At 32.0% G+C, this 23301-nt stretch overlaps 1 protein-coding gene across 2 annotated transcripts in view; it reads left to right on the top strand.

Annotated features, from left to right (window-relative positions):
* The first annotated feature begins 13638 nt into the window (after nt 1-13638).
* Nucleotides 13639-23301, top strand: part of flnbl (filamin B, like) — a 196431-nt gene continuing 186768 nt past the window's right edge. The window contains exon 1 of one of the 2 annotated variants that reach the window (XM_062038188.1): nt 13639-14223. In XM_062038188.1, coding sequence (XP_061894172.1) covers nt 13932-14223 — 292 coding nt within the window. In that variant the 5' untranslated portion in view covers nt 13639-13931. The remainder of the gene's footprint in view (nt 14224-23301) is intronic. The other variant, XM_062038189.1, reaches the window with a different exon arrangement.

Genomic DNA, 23301 nt, shown 5'->3' on the forward strand with positions numbered 1-23301 from the left:
GTCTAAAGAATAGTGAACAACAGGCTGAATAAGTGTACGTTATATGAGGCATAAATAACCAACTGGTATGTTAACGTAACATATTATGGTAAGAGTCATTCAAATAACTATAACATATAGAACATGCTATACGTTTACCAAACAATCTGTCACTCCTAATCGCTAAATCCCATGAAATCTTATACGTCTAGTCTCTTACGTGAATGACATCAATAATATTATAATGTGTTAATAATTTCACACATAATTCGTTCCTAAGTATAAGTCGCACCCCCGGCCAAACTATGAAAAAAAACTGCGACTTATAGTCCGAAAAATACGGTACAATAAACTCACAGGGAGCAGGGAAGCGAGGAAACAGCAGACAGGAAGTGACCACGGCGCCGCTATAAATAATCCGTCTACGTTAGGGTTTATAATAACAATATCACTAATGCTTGGTTAATATTCAAGTCACTGAATGTAAATTGAGTATTGTTGGCGCCTTTTTGAATGGAATCAGATGTTATGGGCGTAATGGAGGAGCTCCCTTTGGCTTTTATTTACGTTTATTTAATATTTAAAAAAAACATTTGTCGTCATGTCTTTCTTACGGAGCCCCTAAAAGGACTTGGGGGAAAAATGTTTTTATATAATTTTATTTTAATTTTTTTTTAAAGAAACTTTTTTTTTTTTTTTTTTTTTAAAGACATGTATGAGAAACTTTTTATAAAGTTATAACAAATAAAAAGACATTTTATTTTTTTATTTTTTTTAGACATGTATCTCGTGCGCACGAGAAAGTTTCTCTTGCGCACGAGATACATGTCTAAAAAAATATATATATTTTTTTTATATAACTTTATAAAAACTTTATCGTGTGCATGATAAAGTTTATCTTGCGCACAAGATACATGTCTAAAAAAATTTTTTTTTTTTTTATAACTTTATAAAAAAAAAAAACATTTTTTTTATAACTTTATAAAAACTATCTCGTGCACACGAGAAAGTTTCTCTTGCGCACAAGATACATGTCTAAAAAAATATATTTTTTTTTTATAACTTTATAAAAAGTTTCTCGTGCGCACAAGATACATGTCTAAAAAAAAAAAATTATTATATATATATTTTTTTATAACTTTATAAAAACTTTCTTGTGCGCACGAGATAGTTTTTATAAAGTTATAAAAAAAAAAAAAAGTATAATAATTTCTCGTGCGCACGAGATACATGTCTAAAAATTAAAAAATGTAAAATTATACAAAAAAAAAATCCCCCATGTCCCTTAGGGCTCCGTATTTTCTTAATGATTGTGAACGACGGGCAGAATTCCCCCCCAAAAAAGTGCAGTTCCCCTTTAAGAAATACACGCTAAAGTCCGGAATTGTCCACGCTAACTCACTGGAAGGCCGTGGTCTAAAACCACGGTGTCCTGCTGGTCTTCTTCTTCTTCTGTCACAGGGTGCGGGGGGACGCTTTGAAACTTGAAGCCAAATGATGGATTACGGGGGGGTTGAAAGGTTTTTAATGTCACAGAAATACAGGGAGGGGGTCAAAGTGCCTCAGTTGTAACATAACACATTTGTGTGTGTGTGTGTGCGTGCGTGTGTGTGTACGCGTGAGGATTGTAACAATTGACCAACGTTCTCTCGTTCATCACGTCGACTTGCCTCCGAACGCCACCTCAGCGAAGGACCTTTAGCCGTAGCACGTAACACTTTTTTTCCACCACGATGCAAACTTCTTTTTTTATCAGACACTTGTACAGTTTGTGTGCGTGCGCGACGTTTGTCTCCGTCTGTGTAATATCTCGTCCCTGTGTTTGAACAACGGAAATAAAGGAACAATTATTGCAGATGTTTAAAGAGAAACACTACAGTAAGGAGAGAGAGAGAGAGAGAGTTGTAAAATACAAAGTGCTATCGGATGACGTGCTACTTAGAGCTATTTTGTTTAAAAACATGTTTTAGAGATATGGAGGGGAAATGTGGAGATGAGTGGAATATATGCAGGGCAATTGGAATAAAGTTGTAGCAAGCTGACCCACCACTAAAGTTCCTGGAATCTTCTGTCACACAATGTATCTTTCTGGATTATTCTAGTCTAGTGGACCTCGGGGCCCCAACTCTTCCACTACACAGGCTCCTGGGGCCCCACTCAAATATTACCACTGAATGAGTCGTCTTACTACTGCTTTTAATCACATTCAATAATTATATCTAACCTGAAACCATGTGTTTTTTAAATTATTAGGGCATTATTATTTATTTAAAAGAGGGGTTGGGAACCCAAAATGTTGAAAGAGCTATATTGGACCAAATATACAAAATAATGAAGGCAACACATGATGTGTCTATGAGCCTACTATCAAAATGACTTTAAAAGTCTTATATAAGTGTTATAATGAAGACAACACATGATGTAAGTGTCTATATTAGCCTACTATCAAAATGACTTTAAAAGTCTTATATAAGTGTTATAATGAAGGCAACACATGATGTAAGTGTCTATATTAGCCTACTATCAAAATGACTTTAAAAGTCTTATATAAGTGTTATAATGAAGGCAACACATGATGTAAGTGTCTATATTAGCCTACTATCAAAATGACTTTAAAAGTCTTATATAAGTGTTATAATGAAGACAACACATGATGTAAGTGTCTATATTAGCCTACTATCAAAATGACTTTAAAAGTCTTATATAAGTGTTATAATGAAGGCAACACATGATGTAAGTGTCTATATTAGCCTACTATCAAAATGACTTTAAAAGTCTTATATAAGTGTTATAATGAAGGCAACACATGATGTAAGTGTCTATATTAGCCTACTATCAAAATGACTTTAAAAGTCTTATATAAGTGTTATAATGAAGACAAAACATGATGTAAGTGTCTATATTAGCTATATTAGCCTATTAAAATGACTTTAAAAGTCTTATATAAGTGTTATAATGAAGGCAACACACAATGTAAGTGTTTATATCAGCCTACTATCAAAATGACTTTAAAAGCCTTATATAAGTGTTATAATGAAGACAACACATGATCTAAGTGTCTATATTAGCTATAGGAGCCTACTATCAAAATTACTTTAAAAGTCCTATATAAGTGTTATAATGAAGACAACACATGATGTGTCTATATTAGCCTACTATCAAAATGACTAAAAGCCTTATATAAGTGTTATAATGAAGGCAACACGTGTCTATATTAGTTATATTAGTCTACTATCAAAATGACCTTAAAAGTCTTATATAAGTGTTATAATGAAGGCAACACATGATGTAAGTGTCTATATTAGCTATAGGAGCCTACTATCAAAATGACTTTAAAAGTCCTATATAAGTGTTATAATGAAGACAACACATGATGAAAGTGTCTATATTAGCCTACTATCAAAATGACTAAAAGCCTTATATAAGTGTTATAATGAAGACAACACATGTCTATATTAGCGATATTAGCCTACTATCAAAATTACTTTAAAAAGTCCTATTCAAGTGTTAAAATGAAGACAACACATGATGTAAGTGTCTATATTAGCCTACTATCAAAATGACTAAAAGCCTTATATAAGTGTTATAATGAAGACAACACACGTGTGTATATTAGTTATATTAGCCTACTATCAAAATGACTTTAAAAGTCTTATATAAGTGTTATAATGAAGACAACACATGATGTAAGTGTCTATATTAGTTATATTAGCCTACTATCAAAATGACTTTAAAGTCTTATATAAGTGTTATAATGAAGACAACACATGATGTAAGTGTCTATATTAGCCTACTATCAAAATTACTTTAAAAGTCCTATATAAGTGTTATAATGAAGACAACACATGTCTATATTAGCGATATTAGCCTACTATCAAAATTACTTTAAAAAGTCCTATTCAAGTGTTAAAATGAAGACAACACATGATGTAAGTGTCTATATTAGCCTACTATCAAAATGACTAAATCCTTATATAAGTGTTATAATGAAGGCAACACATGATGTAAGTGTCTATATTAGCCTACTATCAAAATGACTTTAAAAGTCTTATATAAGTGTTATAATGAAGGCAACACATGATGTAAGTGTCTATATTAGCCTACTATCAAAATGACTTTAAAAGTCTTATATAAGTGTTATAATGAAGACAACACATGATGTAAGTGTCTATATTAGCCTACTATAAAATGACTTTAAAAGTCTTATATAAGTGTTATAATGAAGACAAAACATGATGTAAGTGTCTATATTAGCTATAGGAGCCTACTATCAAAATGACTTTAAAAGTCTTATATAAGTGTTATAATGAAGACAACACATGATGTAAGTGTCTATATTAGCGATATTAGCCTACTATCAAAATTACTTTAAAAAGTCCTATATAAGTGTTAAAATGAAGACAACACATGATGTGTCTATATTAGCCTACTATCAAAATGACTAAAAGCCTTATATAAGTGTTATAATGAAGGCAACACATGATGTAAGTGTCTATATTAGCCTACTATCAAAATGACTAAAAGCCTTATATAAGTGTTACAATGAAGGCAACACATGATGTAAGTGTCTATATTAGCCTACTATCAAAATGACTTTAAAAGTCTTATATAAGTGTTATAATGAAGGCAACACATGATGTAAGTGTCTATATTAGCCTACTATCAAAATGACTAAAAGCCTTATATAAGTGTTATAATGAAGGCAACACATGATGTAAGTGTCTATATTAGCCTACTATCAAAATGACTTTAAAAGTCTTATATAAGTGTTATAATGAAGGCAACACATGATGTAAGTGTCTATATTAGCCTACTATCAAAATGACTAAAAGCCTTATATAAGTGTTATAATGAAGGCAACACATGATGTAAGTGTCTATATTAGCCTACTATCAAAATGACTTTAAAAGTCTTATATAAGTGTTATAATGAAGGCAACACATGATGTAAGTGTCTATATTAGCCTACTATCAAAATGACTTTAAAAGTCTTATATAAGTGTTATAATGAAGACAACACATGATGTAAGTGTCTATATTAGCCTACTATAAAATGACTTTAAAAGTCTTATATAAGTGTTATAATGAAGACAAAACATGATGTAAGTGTCTATATTAGCTATAGGAGCCTACTATCAAAATGACTTTAAAAGTCTTATATAAGTGTTATAATGAAGACAACACATGATGTAAGTGTCTATATTAGCGATATTAGCCTACTATCAAAATTACTTTAAAAAGTCCTATATAAGTGTTAAAATGAAGACAACACATGATGTGTCTATATTAGCCTACTATCAAAATGACTAAAAGCCTTATATAAGTGTTATAATGAAGGCAACACATGATGTAAGTGTCTATATTAGCCTACTATCAAAATGACTTTAAAAGTCTTATATAAGTGTTATAATGAAGGCAACACATGATGTAAGTGTCTATATTAGCCTACTATCAAAATGACTAAAAGCCTTATATAAGTGTTATAATGAAGGCAACACATGATGTAAGTGTCTATATTAGCCTACTATCAAAATGACTTTAAAAGTCTTATATAAGTGTTATAATGAAGGCAACACATGATGTAAGTGTCTATATTAGCCTACTATCAAAATGACTAAAAGCCTTATATAAGTGTTATAATGAAGGCAACACATGATGTAAGTGTCTATATTAGCCTACTATCAAAATGACTTTAAAAGTCTTATATAAGTGTTATAATGAAGGCAACACATGATGTAAGTGTCTATATTAGCCTACTATCAAAATGACTTTAAAAGTCTTATATAAGTGTTATAATGAAGACAACACATGATGTAAGTGTCTATATTAGCCTACTATAAAATGACTTTAAAAGTCTTATATAAGTGTTATAATGAAGACAAAACATGATGTAAGTGTCTATATTAGCTATAGGAGCCTACTATCAAAATGACTTTAAAAGTCTTATATAAGTGTTATAATGAAGACAACACATGATGTAAGTGTCTATATTAGCGATATTAGCCTACTATCAAAATTACTTTAAAAAGTCCTATATAAGTGTTAAAATGAAGACAACACATGATGTGTCTATATTAGCCTACTATCAAAATGACTAAAAGCCTTATATAAGTGTTATAATGAAGGCAACACATGATGTAAGTGTCTATATTAGCCTACTATCAAAATGACTTTAAAAGTCTTATATAAGTGTTATAATGAAGGCAACACATGATGTAAGTGTCTATATTAGCCTACTATCAAAATGACTTTAAAAGTCTTATATAAGTGTTATAATGAAGACAAAACATGATGTAAGTGTCTATATTAGCTATAGGAGCCTACTATCAAAATGACTTTAAAAGTCTTGTATAAGTGTTATAATGAAGGCAACACATGATGTAAGTGTCTATATTAGCCTACTATCAAAATGACTTTAAAAGTCTTATATAAGTGTTATAATGAAGACAACACATGATGTAAGTGTCTATATTAGCCTACTATCAAAATGACTAAAAGCCTTATATAAGTGTTATAATGAAGGCAACACATGATGTAAGTGTCTATATTAGCCTACTATCAAAATGACTTTAAAAGTCCTATATAAGTGTTATAATGAAGACAACACATGATGTAAGTGTCTATATTAGCCTACTATCAAAATGACTAAAAGTCTTATATAAGTGTTATAATGAAGACAACACATGATGTAAGTGTCTATATTAGCCTACTATCAAAATGACTTTAAAAGTCTTATATAAGTGTTATAATGAAGACAACACATGATGTAAGTGTCTACATTAGCTATATTAGCCTACTATCAAAATGACTTTAAAAGTCTTATATAAGTGTTATAATGAAGACAACACATGATGTAAGTGTCTATATTAGCCTACTATCAAAATGATTTTAAAGTCTTATATAAGTGTTATAATGAAGACAACACATGTCTATATTAGCGATATTAGCCTACTATCAAAATTACTTTAAAAAGTCCTATATAAGTGTTATAATGAAGGCAACACATGATGTAAGTGTCTATATTAGCCTACTATCAAAATGACTTTAAAAGTCTTATATAAGTGTTATAATGAAGACAACACATGTCTATATTAGCCTACTATCAAAATTACTTTAAAAGTCCTATATAAGTGTTATAAAGAAGACAACACATGTCTATATTAGCGATATTAGCCTACTATCAAAATTACTTTAAAAAGTCCTATATAAGTGTTATAATGAAGGCAACACATGATGTAAGTGTCTATATTAGCCTACTATCAAAATGACTTTAAAAGTCTTATATAAGTGTTATAATGAAGACAACACATGTCTATATTAGCCTACTATCAAAATTACTTTAAAAGTCCTATATAAGTGTTATAAAGAAGACAACACATGTCTATATTAGCGATATTAGCCTACTATCAAAATTACTTTAAAAAGTCCTATATAAGTGTTATAATGAAGACAACACATGATGTAAGTGTCTATATTAGCCTACTATCAAAATGACTTTAAAAGTCTTATATAAGTGTTATAATGAAGACAAAACATGATGTAAGTGTCTATATTAGTTGTATTAGCCTACTATTAAAATGACTTTAAAAGTATTATATAAGTGTTATAATGAAGACAACACATGATGTAAGTGTCTATATTAGCTATATTAGCCTACTATCAAAATGACTTTAAAAGTCTTATATAAGTGTTATAATGAAGACAACACATGATGTAAGTGTCTATATTAGCCTACTATCAAAATTACTTTAAAAGTCTTATATCAATCAATCAATCAGCTTTATTGTCCATTCTTACATGTACAAGACACATAAGAACTGAAATTACATTTTCGGCACAATCCCGCTAAGAGCAGACATACGTTACAGGGAGACAAGACGGGACCGCCAACGGATCAGCCTCACTTAGGCGCTCCTCAAAAAGGTGGGAAAAAGGTGACATTGGGGGGAGGGTGGAAGTAAAAAAAAATATCAGTCTGAGGCTGGACCCTCAGGAATGGTCCAGACTGAGTCCGAGGAAAAAAACCTCACATAGCATGGCACACATAAACAAGGTACATTTAATCACAACAAACTCGCAACAAAGTCATCCAACAGGACCTTGGAGGCCAGCAGCTGCTGTTGAGCGCTGCTCAGCCCCCACAACCCCGGAGGAATAAAGCAGTGGTGAAGGCGTTGATTGGGGAAGGGTATGTGCGTGCATGTATGCCCAATTAACTTGGGTGAGATGTTGGATTGTCTTTATTATTTTATATAAGTGTTATAATGGAGGCAACACATGATGTGTCTATATTAGCCTACTATCAAAATGACTTTAAAAGTCTTATATAAGTGTTATAATGAAGACAACACGTGTCTATATTAGCCTACTATCAAAATGACTTTAAAAGTCCTATATAAGTGTTATAATGAAGACAACACATGATGTAAGTGTCTATATTAGCTATATTAGCCTACTATCAAAATGACTTTAAAAGTCCTATATAATTGTTATAATGAAGACAACACATGATGTAAGTGTCTATATTAGCTATATTAGCCTACTATCAAAATGACTTTAAAAGTCTTATATAAGTGTTATAATGAAGACAACACGTGTCTATATTAGCCTACTATCAAAATGACTTTAAAAGTCCTATATAAGTGTTATAATGAAGACAACACATGATGTAAGTGTCTATATTAGCCTACTATCAAAATTACTTTAAAAGTCTTGTATAAGTGTTAAAATGAAGACAACACATGATGTAAGTGTCTATATTAGCCTACTATCAAAATGACTAAAAGCCTTATATAAGTGTTATAATGAAGACAACACACGTGACTATATCAACTATATTAGCCTACTATCAAAATGACTTTAAAAGTCTTATATAAGTGTTATAATGAAGGCAACACATGATGTAAGTGTCTATATTAGTCATATTAGCCTACTATCAAAATGACTTTAAAAGTCTTATATAAGTGTTATAATGAAGGCAACACATGATGTAAGTGTCTATATTAGTCATATTCGCCTACTATCAAAATGACTTTAAAAGTCTTATATAAGTGTTAAAATGAAGACAACACATGATGTAAGTGTCTATATTAGCCTACTATCAAAATGACTAAAAGCCTTATATAAGTGTTATAATGAAGACAACACACGTGACTATATCAACTATATTAGCCTACTATCAAAATGACTTTAAAAGTCTTATATAAGTGTTATAATGAAGGCAACACATGATGTAAGTGTCTATATTAGTCATATTAGCCTACTATCAAAATGACTTTAAAAGTCTTATATAAGTGTTATAATGAAGGCAACACATGATGTAAGTGTCTATATTAGTCATATTAGCCTACTATCAAAATTACTTTAAAAGTCTTATATAAGTGTTATAATGAAGACAACACATGATGTAAGTGTCTATATTAGTTATATTAGCCTACTATCAAAATGACTGTGTCGCAGGCTGACACAAATCTTCATTGATAGAAATGTTGAAATGTAATATTTATTCTACACATTTTTAGAACATTAGTAAAACTTCTCAGAGGGTGAGATAACTCCTGGTAATGACTGACTTAGAATGGCCAAAGGTATAGATGTGTGTGTCCAAGTTAAAGGAAACATCTTCTTCTAATGGATTTATTACAATCTTTGAAGGTGGGTAACGTTTGCTGTGGTCTGGAACAACATGGCACACAAACAACTATGAGAAATGCAGCCAATATTACATACAGATAATGTGTCATGAGACATGTAAATATAAATAATTAAATACACAGAGGACATAAGTAAAGGAAATTAAATGAGCTCAAATATAGCTTCAAACAAGACATGATGATGCAATATGTACATACAGCTAGCCTTAATAGCATTTTAGCATCTGTTAGCTGGCAGTCACGGAGTGACCAAATATGTCCGATTACCACTCCATAACAGGTCAAAAACATCAACAAAGCTCACCTTTATGCATTCACGCACAGTATAAAACGTTTGGTGGACAAAATGAGATAAAGACGGAGCGGCATAAAACACGCCTTTCTGTGGCAGCGTCGGAGAAAGTTGTACACGTCAACAAACTGTTGAGTCACAGTCCACACAACCGTGAGTTCAAAGGCCGCTGAAATTAGTAAGACAAAACGGCGCTCGCCAAATACTCTCATCAGTGAAGCGTAAACGCAAACATATCAAACAGTGGTAGTTCTAACAATTAGGAAGGTTTTGTCCTCCTACAGAAAACATATTGCAACAAAAAACATATTTTTCACCCCATTTTTTTGTCCAATTCCATACATTTTTGAAAAAGCTCCATGGAGCCACCAGGGCGGCGCTAAAGAGCCGCGAGGTTGCCGACCCCTGGTCTAGTTAGAACTCGTGTCTGTCACTATACAGCTAAAAAAAAAAGACCGACGGAGAGAAGACGCTGTCAAAGTGGAGGCACATGAGTAAGACCGCCCTTAAAAGGTGTTATATGTTAGGAAGACCACAAGGATGTGTTTTAAATGGAGGCAACAAAAATACCATATAAAAATAACTATAATGGAAAACGGTCAGTTTTTGTCCAATTTACAATGTTTTTAAAATTGTACATTTAATAAGTTGTTGTTGTGGAACGTCACACTTAGTCACAGCAGCTATTTACCAAGTGAGGCTGCAGGTCTGCCCAGGGAGAGACCGGAGAACTGCAGAAAAAGAAAGGAAAACATCTGCTGGAAGTAGGAACCACTCTTTCAGTGTTTCCCATAAACTGCCAAGATACCTGTGGCGGTGGGGGCGTGGTCACCATGACATCATCCAGTAATTTGCATCATTTACTACAATGATAGGATTTTCTCTAAAAAGGCTCAAAAAAATGTATACTTACTAATTAATAATAACAGTTTTGTTTTAAACGTCCATCCATCCATCTTACAATATAATTACAACACTTTATGTACATATTTATATACAGATTTGAACAATAAGTTATTCGCTGAAATATATTTATTAATTGTGGTTCTTACAAAAAATATATCTTATAAAATATAAAAGCTAAAATGTCTCTTAAAGCTCTGCCCCTTTAATTAGTGCATACTAAATAATTTAACTTTAGCCTACTACTACAACCATATTATTTACCAGCAACATAAAGTGAAACAGAGGCAGAGGTGTCCTGCCACAGTCAGTAACAAATAAACAGAAAACAGTAGTGGTCAAATACAAATAAGGCAACAAGAGAAGTATCCTACACTTCTCTTTTGTAAAGTAAATCTGAACAGCCTATATGGGCATCTACATCAACTATATGATTTGCCTGAGAAGCTGGACAGGACAAAAAAAATTGTTTTTATTTTTTTATTATTTTTTTTTTAATTTGTGTGGGAAACACTGTCTTTCCTGTGAGTCATTGTATCAACACAAAAGGACAATAGCGACAATTAAAACACGCCCGGACCTGCTCGTTAAGTATTGACTGTAACGATGTTAGTTATCTCATGCACACGCAGCACAATCACTAAGATTGACTTTCACATCTCCAAAAGTCCAAAGTGTATAAAACTATAATAAAGTCAATTACATGTATAGTTTTGTTAAATGCAAATACCTTATTTGAATGTGATACATAATTTGATGAAAACATTTTAATGAATTTGTTTGTATATTTGGCACCAGTAGCATAGAATGTAGCAAAAAGTACTGCCTTTGATAACATTCAGTACTGTCATTTGGGACAAAAACCTTGAACTATTGAAAGAATGTAATAAGTATTAAATGTACACATTTTAATTTGACAAGTTTACCATTTTAATATTCAAACAAAAATGGGATTTTGTTTTTACAAGAATAACATGTGAATTTTGCAAGAAAAAGTGCAACAATCTTAGTCCAAATCTAAAAGAATAAATAAATTACAAGGTTTTGAATAACATTTGAATTTTGCAAGAAAAAGTGGAAAAATCATTTTTTGTCATGAAAATCAACTTTTATCTTGAAAATCATTTTTTGTCATGAAAATCATTTTTTGTCTTGAAAATCAACTTTTACCTTGAAAATCATTTTTTGTCATGAAAATGAACTTTTACCTTGAAAATCATTTTTTGTCATGAAAATCATTTTTTTGTCTTGAAAATCAACTTTTATCTTGAAAATCATTTTTTGTCTTGAAAATCAACTTTTATCTTGAAAATCATTTTTTGTCTTGAAAATCAACTTGTATTTTGAAAATCATTTTTTGTCTTGAAAATCAACTTTTATCTTGAAAATCATTTTTTGTCATGAAAATCAACTTTTACCTTGAAAATAATTTTTTGTCATGAAAATCAACTTTTACCTTGAAAATCATTTTTTGTCATGAAAATCAACTTTTACCTTGAAAACAATTTTTTGTCTAGAAAATCATTTTTTGTCTTGAAAATCAACTTATACCTTGAAAATCTATTTTTTCCTTGAAAATCCCATGCAGGGACCCTATCAAGTCATAAAAATGGGGTCCCACTTTTTTGTACGTGTTTTGAAAACAAACGATAAATCTGCTGTTATATCTCACATTCTATATTGTGTTTTGTCATAAATGTTACTTCATGTTTACTTCAGATTTTGAATAACATTTGAATTTTGCCAGAAAAAGTGCAACAATCTTAGTCCAAATCTAAAAGGATAAATAAATTACAAGATTTTGAATAACATTTGAATTTGGCAAGAAAAAGTGGAAAAATCATTTTTTGTCATGAAAATCATTTTTTATCTTGAAAATCATTTTTTGTCTTGAAAATCAACTTTTACCTTGAAAATCATTTTTTGTCATGAAAATGAACTTTTACCTTGAAAATCATTTTTTGTCATGAAAATCATTTTTTGTCTTGAAAATCAACTTTTATCTTGAAAATCATTTTTTGTCTTGAAAATCAACTTTTACCTTGAAAATCATTTTTTGTCATGAAAATCAACTTTCACCTTGAAAATCATTTTTTGTCATGAAAATCAACTTTTACCTTGAAAATCATTTTTTGTCATGAAAATCAACTTTTACCTTGAAAACAATGTTTTGTCTAGAAAATCATTTTTTGTCTTGAAAATCAACTTATACCTTGAAAATCTATTTTTTCCTTGAAAATCCCAGGGACCCCATCAAGTCATAAAAATGGGGTCCCACTTTTTTGTAAGCGTTTTGAAAACAAACGATAAATATGCTGTTATATCTCAAATTCTATATTGTGTTTTGTCATAAATGTTACTTCATGTTTACTTCAGATTTTGAATAACATTTGAATTTTGCAAGAAAAAGTGCAACAATCTTAGTCCAAATCTAAAAGAATAAATAAATTACAAGAAAAGAACTGAAAACTTTTCAAATATTACAACTTTAATTATTTATTTTTTTGCATATTTCTTTTAGCTTTCCTCACATCATTGCGGTTATTTCATTCTTAAATACATTTTTATAATTGATCCTTTCAAATGGTATAACTAAAGCGTGACGTCACAATGCAGTTTTTATAACGTACACCTGACCCGACGCGACGTGTGCAAAAGCTTCTATGGATCGAAGAAAGGCGTTTCGTAATACTCCACCTTAATTATTAGACGATCTTTGGCTGCAAAACTCGACGTCATCCAATGTGGCGCTGCCTTCAAGGTCTACCACAAAATGAGCACGACGAACGTCAATTGCCAAAGCAGCTTGACGAAACGTATTGGGAACGTCACATAACTCACTTTTTGTCCTCGGTTTGTAGGAACTCGTCTGACGTTATCGACGCTCGGCCAACAAAACAACAAGAAAACCACTAACGTCCTATCGACCCGAGCCAGACAACAGCCGCAGTGTTATAAGTTCCGAGTTTTTGAGAGTGACAGTGAACGCAACAGGAGCTGGGGCGGTCCTTGGAGTTCGTCCCAAAGCGAGCCCGAAGTCAGTGGAGTTTTCCCGCAGGAAGCACCGCGCGCCGGCCCGGTTCCCCGTCACGTCTCGAAGCCAGCATGCCGACCACGGAGAAGGACCTGGCGGACGACGCGCCGTGGAAGAAGATCCAGCAGAACACGTTCACCCGCTGGATCAACGAGCACCTGAAGTGCGTCAACAAGCGGATCGTGGACCTGCAGCTCGACCTGGGCGACGGCCTGAGACTCATCGCGCTGCTGGAGGTCCTGAGCCGCAAGAAGATGCACCACCGCTTCCACCAGAGGCCCAACTTCCGCCAGATGAAGCTGGAGAACGTCTCCGTGGCTCTGGAGTTCCTCGACAACGAGAGCATCAAACTCGTCTCCATCGGTGAGTGGACTAAGTTCCCACTAACTTCCACACCGCCAAACTCCCTTTACAATACACCCGCTTCCTTCTCCCCCCTTTTTACTCAATTAAAACCGAAACATGTCTTTTTCTTAATGATGTGTTTTGAATGAACTTTCAACGGGCTTTGATTCGGCGTGCGTGGAATTGGCAAAGGTGGCTTGTAAAAGCGTGAAATAGGGCGTTTTCTGGCGAAGGTGCTGGCATTTTTGGAGCCTCAGTCCACGCCTTTTTAAATGAGTAACTTCTTCGGGCGACACACTCCTCAAAGCACGCACGCCTCCACTCCACTCACTTTGGTACTAACTTGTTCAACATTAACATTGCTGGCGCTGGGAAAATCCCTTTTTGTCTTGAAAATCAACTTTTTTACCTTGAAAATCAACTTTTACCTTGAAAATCAACTTTTGTCTTGAAAATCAACTTTTGTCTTGAAAATCAACTTTTGTCTTGAAAATCAACTTTTGTCTTGAAAATCAACATTTACCTTGAAAATCAACATTTACCTTGAAAATCAGTTGTCTTCAATCAATCAATGTTTATTTATATAGTCTTAAATCACAAGTGTCTCAAAGGGCTGCACAAGCCACAACGACATCCTCGGTACAGAGCCCACATACGGGCAAGGAAAAACTCACCCCAGTGGGACGTCTTGAAAATCAACTTTTACCTTGAAAATCAACTTTTACCTTGAAAATCAGTTTTTGTCTTGAAAATCAACTTTTACCTTGAAAATCATTTTTTGTCTTGAAAATCAACTTTTACCTTGAAAATCAACTTTTACCTTGAAAATCGACTTTTACCTTGAAAATCAACTTTTACCTTGAAAATCATTTTTTGTCTTGAAAATCAACTTTACCTTGAAAATCCTTTTTTTCTTGAAAATCAACTTTTTCCTTAAGTCATTTTTTGTAATGAAAATAATTTTTTGTCTTGAAAATCAACTTTTACCTTGAAAATAATTTTTTGTCTTAAATCAACTTTTACCTTGAAAATCATTTTTTGTCATGAAAATGAACTTTTACCTTGAAAATCATTTTTTGTCATGAAAATCAACATGTATCTTGAAAATCAACTTTTACCCTGATAATCAACTTTTAATTTGAAAATAATTTTTTGTCTTGAATATCAACTTTTACCTTGAAAATCAACTTTTACCCTGAAAATCAACTTTTACCTTGAAAACCATCTTTTGTCATGAAAATCAACATGTATCTTGAAAATCAACTTTCACCCTGAAAATCAACTTTTACTTTGAAAATAATTTTTTGTCATGAAAATCAACTTTGACCTTGAAAATCAACTTTGACCTTGAAAATCATTTTTTGTCATGAAAATCAACACGTATCTTGAAAATCAGCTTTCACCCTGAAAATCAACTTTTACTTTGAAAATCATTTTTTGTCTTGAAAATCAACTTTTACCTTGAAAATCATTTTTTGTCATGAAAATCAACTTTTACTTTGAAAATCAACTTTTACCTTGAAAATCTATTTTTTCCTTGAAAATCTCAGGGACCCCATCAAGTCATAAAAATGGGGTCCCACTTTTTGGTAAGCGTTTTGAAAACAAACAATAAATCTGCTGTTATATCTCACATTCTATATTGTGTTTTGTCAAAACGTTCATTCATTCATTAAAAAAATCATACAAAAACAAATGTTTATGCACATGTAAATAAAGTACCAATGATAGTCACACACACACTAGGTGTGGCGAAATTATTCTCTGCATTTGACCCATCACCCTTGATCACCCCCTGGGAGGTGAGGGGAGCAGTGAGCAGCAGCGGTGGCCACGCTCGGGAATCATTTTTTGGTGATTTAACCCCCAATTCCAAGCCTTGATGCTGAGTATCAAGCAGGGAGGTAATGGCTCCCATTTTTATAGTCTTTGGTACGACTCGGCCGGGGTTTGAACTCCATGTATTCAGTTATAAACATTCTTTCACTTTCTTCTTTCCTTCATGGATCTAAACTTTACCACTGCCGGTCATTTTTTCTATATTTTTATTTAATACTTTGTAGGTGTATTAAGTATTTATTTCAGTATAAAAGTGTAAAAAGTTTTTGATTGGGTCATGAAATGATGATAATGGTGTTAGAATTTTGCAATTTATTTTCAATGTCATTTAACAGAGTGGCCTCTAGCATTTCATCTCTGGCTTGGTGGTGGCAACAACACCCATCCATCTATCCATCCATTTTCTACCGCTTGTCCCTTTTGGGGTCGCTGGGGGTGCTGGAGCCTATCTCAGACCCCCAACTGAGGGGTGGCTGGGGGAAATGAGACCCTCAGATTATTAGTTTTCAGTGCTGGGTAAAAATATTGATAACTCTTAACTCTTCAGTGGACTTGTGCCTTTTTTTAAAAATTCCAAGTGAAGTCTTGTCACCAGATTAAGAGCAGAGTTCTTAACCTTTTCCACTACAGAAGGACCCGGGGCCCACTCAAATACAAACACTGGGTTTTAATGGTGTTCAATAGTTAATATACACGTTACAACCTTGTTAAATGATATGAAACCATGCATGTATTAATCACAAAAAATATTATTATTAATTTAACACAAACTCTTTGACATGAGGGCCGCATTTGGCAAAAAAAAAAAGATTGTCATAATGGATTTAAATGGGTGTGATTTTTAAAAATTTTTTTATGGTGCCTGGACATTTTTTTAAATTTTACTTCCAAATTCCAACCATGTGAGTTGACTTTTTAGGTTAGATTTATAAATGTTTTTGCACCATGACTAGGGAAGGTTATTTGCACCGGGTTATATAAGTAAATGTGGTGCCTTGTTTCATTCAAAGTATGATTAAAATAACTTTTTTAACTCATGATGTTTTGTTTCAAATACAAACACTGGATTGTAATGGTATTCAATGGTTAATATACACGTTACAACCTTGTTAAATGATATGAAGCCATGTATGAATCACAAAAAATACTATTATTAATTAACCTTTGGGGTGTCCAAACTCTTTGACTTGGGGGCCACATTGGGCCAAAAATAATTTGTCGTAATAGGTGCGATTTTTATAATTTTTTTTCATGGTGCATGGAATTTTTAATATAATATCCACACATTTCAGTGAGCAGGTGGTGTGACCATGCGAGTTGACTTGATTTTTTTGCACCATGACTAGGGAAGGTTATTTGCATAGGGTTGTATAAGTGAATGCTATGCCTTTTTTCGTTCAAAGTATAATTCAAATAACTTTTTTAACTCATGACGGGCCAAATTGAAGACGTTGGCGGGCCGCATATGGCTCGCGGACCGCAGGTTGGACACCCCTGCCTTAAGCTTGAATCAGGCTGATTAAAAAAGGAATGATAACCAAATATACTGTAGAAGAAAAGATTCATTCATAACTGACGAAAAATAAATGTACATACAATTATGTTGGGCTAAGATAAATTAACTTAAATTGTGATAAATGTTTTTTTAAGCGTCAATAAAATTAAAATACTATTAAATGCAACTTCCCTACTCTAGTCATATTTTTCGCGCTTAAGAGGCGTCTCTTTGACTTCTGTTTCTAAAATAAACTAAATAAATTAAAGCTGCAAGCAGCGATGGACGGGAACGACTTTGAGGACACATAAAATCCAAACCGGAGCAGTAATTAAAACTCTTTGGTCAACGTTTAATCAGAAGGGTTCAATCTCTCTCCTGTGCTAGTTTGAAGCCGACACGACAAACGCGCTGAGAGGAGATAATTTTTGAAAAAAGATGACCGGTTTTTACAAAACTTTTGTTTTGAAGAGGGAATTGCAAACTTCCTGTAGATTTTTGCTGGGGGTTGTCAATTTATGAAATGTAGGTTTAAGTGAGACCTACATAGAGGTTTTTGTTTCATGTCTCTACGACATTCCTACTGGAAGTTACAGGCAGTTTTGTCTGTGTTTTCTTCCTAAGGGGCGCTAGAGCGCAATTTTGAGTTTTGGGGTTTGCTTTTTTATTAGATCGCAATTTTCGCCAGTCCTGATGTGTGTGTCCAGTTTGGTGAGTTTTAAAGCATGTTAAGGGGGTCAAATTATAGCTCAAAGAGGCAAAAGTGACTGTTTTTACAAAACTTTTGTTTTGAAAGGGGAATTGCCAACTTCCTGTTGATTTTTGCTGGAAGATGTCAGTGTATGAAATCTAGGTCTAAGTGATACCTACATAGAGGTTTTTGTTTCATGTCTCTACGACATTCCTACTGGAAGTTACAGGCAGTTTTGTCTGTTTTTTTCCCTGGGGGGCGCTAGAGCGCAATTTTGAGCTTTGGGGTTTGCTTTTTTATTAGATCGCAATTTTCGCCAGTCCTGATGTGTGTGTCCAGTTTGGTGAGTTTTGAAGCATGTTAAGGGGGTCAGATTACAGCTCAAAGAGGCAAAAGTGACGGTTTTTACAAAACTTTTGTTTTGAAAGGGGAATTGCCAACTTCCTGTTGATTTTTGCTGAAAGATGTCAGTGTATGAAATCTAGGTCCAAGTGAGACCTACATAGAGGTTTTTGTTTCATGTCTCTACAACATTCCTACTGGAATTTACAGGCAGTTTTGTCTGTGTTTTTTCCTAGGGGGCGCTAGAGCGCAATTTTGAGTTTTTTTTTTATTAGATGGCAATTTTCGCCAGTCTTGATGTGTGTGTCAAATATGGTGAGTTTTGAAGCATGTTAAGGGGGTCAAATTACAACTCAAAGAGGCGGCGGTATAATAAAGAATAATAAAACGTTACAATACCAATAGGGTCCTCTATCCCGAAGGGACATTGCGGTCCCTAAAAATCGTTACAATAACAATAGGGTCCTCTGTCCCAAAGGGACATTGCGGTCCCTAATTAATAACGAGTAAATTAATTATAGCTTTACCACTTTAGTCATATTTTTTGCACTTAACAAACTTCTATGACTTAAAGACTGGACTTCTTCTGTTAGAGATTGTCATTACTGCCACAAGTGGTGGAAAATTGTATTACAACTACTGCGGCTCATACGGACCACAGCCCAGGAACGGATATTTTTTGGAGACCCTCCCAACGATGGGCCCCGGCCCTATGGTTCGGAGGGCTTTTTCGAGCTTTGTGGGTCGGAAGAAAAAAAAGAGGATTCGTTAATATTTGCAACCGCTTTATAGCACATGAATATTTATGTTTGGTTGAACTTCAACAAACTCATTTTGAATGTGATGACACTTTCTTTGTCATGTGGGCACCCTAAAAGCAGGGTTGGAGTACCCAAAAGGGGCGGAGCTAGACTCTGTGTGTTGATTGGTGGACACAGAATGGTCACTTTCAGAACAGAACCGGGTTCAAACTCAAGGCCCAAGCATGGAAATATTTCTTAGTTTCTTACTAAATGTAAAAAGACATGTTCTGCATATCTTTTCAACTTGAATATTCTCTAATAATGCAACAAAATATATTTTTATACATTCAAATAAAATACAAACAGTTCAAACATCTGCTTGATTATGATTTAAAAAAATCATACACTGCAAAAATGACAGATTGACTTTACCGTAAAAACAACTTTGTTACTGTTTTTTCATTTATTTTTTTCCACTATTAAAACCACAGCCATAGATTTTACAGTAAAGAAAACTCATGGATTTTATTGTACTATTCCGTTTACAGTACTATGCTGTGAAAAAAAACAAAAAACTAAATTAATGGTTAAATTATGGTGACTGAATTACTCATTTTTTTACACTAAAATCTAAAGATATTTAAATTTTTCTAGAGAATACAAAAAAAGATATAATTGTCAAATTACATGTACATGTTGCAGTTTATAAATAAAGGTTTATAAAAAATAAAAATAAAAAAAAATAAAAAAAGTAGCCTCTGCGCATGCGCATAGCATAGATCCAACGAATCGATGACTAAATTAATCGCCAACTATTTTTATAATCGATGTTAATCGATTAGTTGTTCCAGCCCTAATTTATATACACATTTCTATTCATATATTTACTGTTAAAAGGGGCCCTCAGGGACAATTATATACAGTACTGTACATGTATTTATATATACTATATATTTATATATATATACATTTCTATTCATATATTCACTGTTACAAGGGGCCCTCAGGGACAATTATATACAGTACTGTACATGTATTTATATATATATATATATACATTTATATTCATATATTTACTGTTAAAAGGGGCCCTCAGGGACAATTGTATACAGTACTGTACATATATTTATATATACATTCATATTCATCTATTCACTGTCACAAGGGGGCCTCTGAGGGCCACCTTAACTGCGATGTGGCTCCTAATGAAAAGGAGTTTGAGGCACTGAAGCAGAAGGAAAGATGTCCTCCATTGTTGTTGTGTATCCATTGTTGTTGTGCAACCACTGTTGTTGTGCAACCACTGTGTATTTCAACAGAGTTGTTGAATCATACATACAGTAGAAGTTGCAATGTCAGCAGAATCTGCTCTGATAAATGTCAACATATCATGTTAATAACTATGTCAACATATCATGTTAATAACTGTCTGATAAATGTTAACATATCATGTTAATAACTATATCTGATAAATGTCAACATATCATGTTAATAACTATGTCTGATAAATGTCAACATATCATGTTAATAACTATGTCTGATAAATGTCAACATATCATGTTAATAACTATGTCTGATAAATGTCAACATATCATGTTAATAACTGTCTGATAAATGTCAACATATCATGTTAATAACTACGTCTGATAAATGTCAACATATCATGTTAATAACTATGTCTGATAAATGTCAACATATCATGTTAATAACTATGTCTGATAAATGTCAACATATCATGTTAATAACTATGTCTGATAAATGTCAACATATCATGTTAATAACTATGTCTGATAAATGTCAACATATCATGTTAATAACTATGTCTGATAAATGTCAACATATCATGTTAATAACTATATCTGATAAATGTCAACATATCATGTTAATAACTATGTCTGATAAATGTCAACATATCATGTTAATAACTGTCTGATAAATGTCAACATATCATGTTAATAACTATGTCTGATAAATGTCAACATATCATGTTAATAACTATATCTGATAAATGTCAACATATCATGTTAATAACTATATCTGATAAATGTCAACATATCATGTTAATAACTATATCTGATAAATGTCAACATATCATGTTAATAACTATATCTGATAAATGTCAACATATCATGTTAATAACTATGTCTGATAAATGTCAACATATCATGTTAATAACTGTCTGATAAATGTCAACATATCATGTTAATAACTATGTCTGATAAATGTCAACATATGTTAATAACTATGTCTGATAAATGTCAACATATCATGTTAATAACTATGTCTGATAAATGTCAACATATCATGTTAATAACTGTCTGATAAATGTCAACATATCATGTTAATAACTATATCTGATAAATGTCAACATATCATGTTAATAACTATATCTGATAAATGTCAACATATCATGTTAATAACTGTCTGATAAATGTCAACATATCATGTTAATAACTATGTCTGATAAATGTCAACATATCATGTTAATAACTATATCTGATAAATGTCAACATATCATGTTAATAACTATATCTGATAAATGTCAACATATCATGTTAATAACTATCTGATAAATGTCAACATATCATGTTAATAACTATGTCTGATAAATGTCAACATATCATGTTAATAACTATGTCTGATAAATGTCAACATATCATGTTAATAACTATATCTGATAAATGTCAACATATCATGTTAATAACTATGTCTGATAAATGTCAACATATCATGTTAATAACTATGTCTGATAAATGTCAACATATCATGTTAATAACTATATCTGATAAATGTCAACATATCATGTTAATAACTATATCTGATAAATGTCAACATATCATGTTAATAACTATATCTGATAAATGTCAACATATCATGTTAATAACTATATCTGATAAATGTCAACATATCATGTTAATAACTATGTCTGATAAATGTCAACATATCATGTTAATAACTATATCTGATAAATGTCAACATATCATGTTAATAACTATATCTGATAAATGTCAACATATCATGTTAATAACTATATCTGATAAATGTCAACATATCATGTTAATAACTATATCTGATAAATGTCAACATATCATGTTAATAACTATATCTGATAAATGTCAACATATCATGTTAATAACTATATCTGATAAATGTCAACATATCATGTTAATAACTATGTCTGATAAATGTCAACATATCATGTTAATAACTATATCTGATAAATGTCAACATATGTTAATAACTATATCTGATAAATGTCAACATATCATGTTAATAACTATGTCTGATAAATGTCAACATATCATGTTAATAACTATATCTGATAAATGTCAACATATGTTAATAACTATATCTGATAAATGTCAACATATCATGTTAATAACTATGTCTGATAAATGTCAACATATCATGTTAATAACTATATCTGATAAATGTCAACATATGTTAATAACTATATCTGATAAATGTCAACATATCATGTTAATAACTATGTCTGATAAATGTCAACATATCATGTTAATAACTATATCTGATAAATGTCAACATATCATGTTAATAACTATATCTGATAAATGTCAACATATCATGTTAATAACTATGTCTGATAAATGTCAACATATCATGTTAATAACTATATCTGATAAATGTCAACATATCATGTTAATAACTATGTCTGATAAATGTCAACATATCATGTTAATAACTATATCTGATAAATGTCAACATATCATGTTAATAACTATGTCTGATAAATGTCAACATATCATGTTAATAACTATATCTGATAAATGTCAACATATCATGTTAATAACTATGTCTGATAAATGTCAACATATGTTAATAACTATATCTGATAAATGTCAACATATCATGTTAATAACTATGTCTGATAAATGTCAACATATCATGTTAATAACTATATCTGATAAATGTCAACATATGTTAATAACTATATCTGATAAATGTCAACATATCATGTTAATAAC

This window comes from Entelurus aequoreus, linkage group LG26, assembly GCF_033978785.1.
Source record: "Entelurus aequoreus isolate RoL-2023_Sb linkage group LG26, RoL_Eaeq_v1.1, whole genome shotgun sequence".
Classification (NCBI taxonomy): Eukaryota; Metazoa; Chordata; class Actinopteri; order Syngnathiformes; family Syngnathidae; genus Entelurus; species Entelurus aequoreus.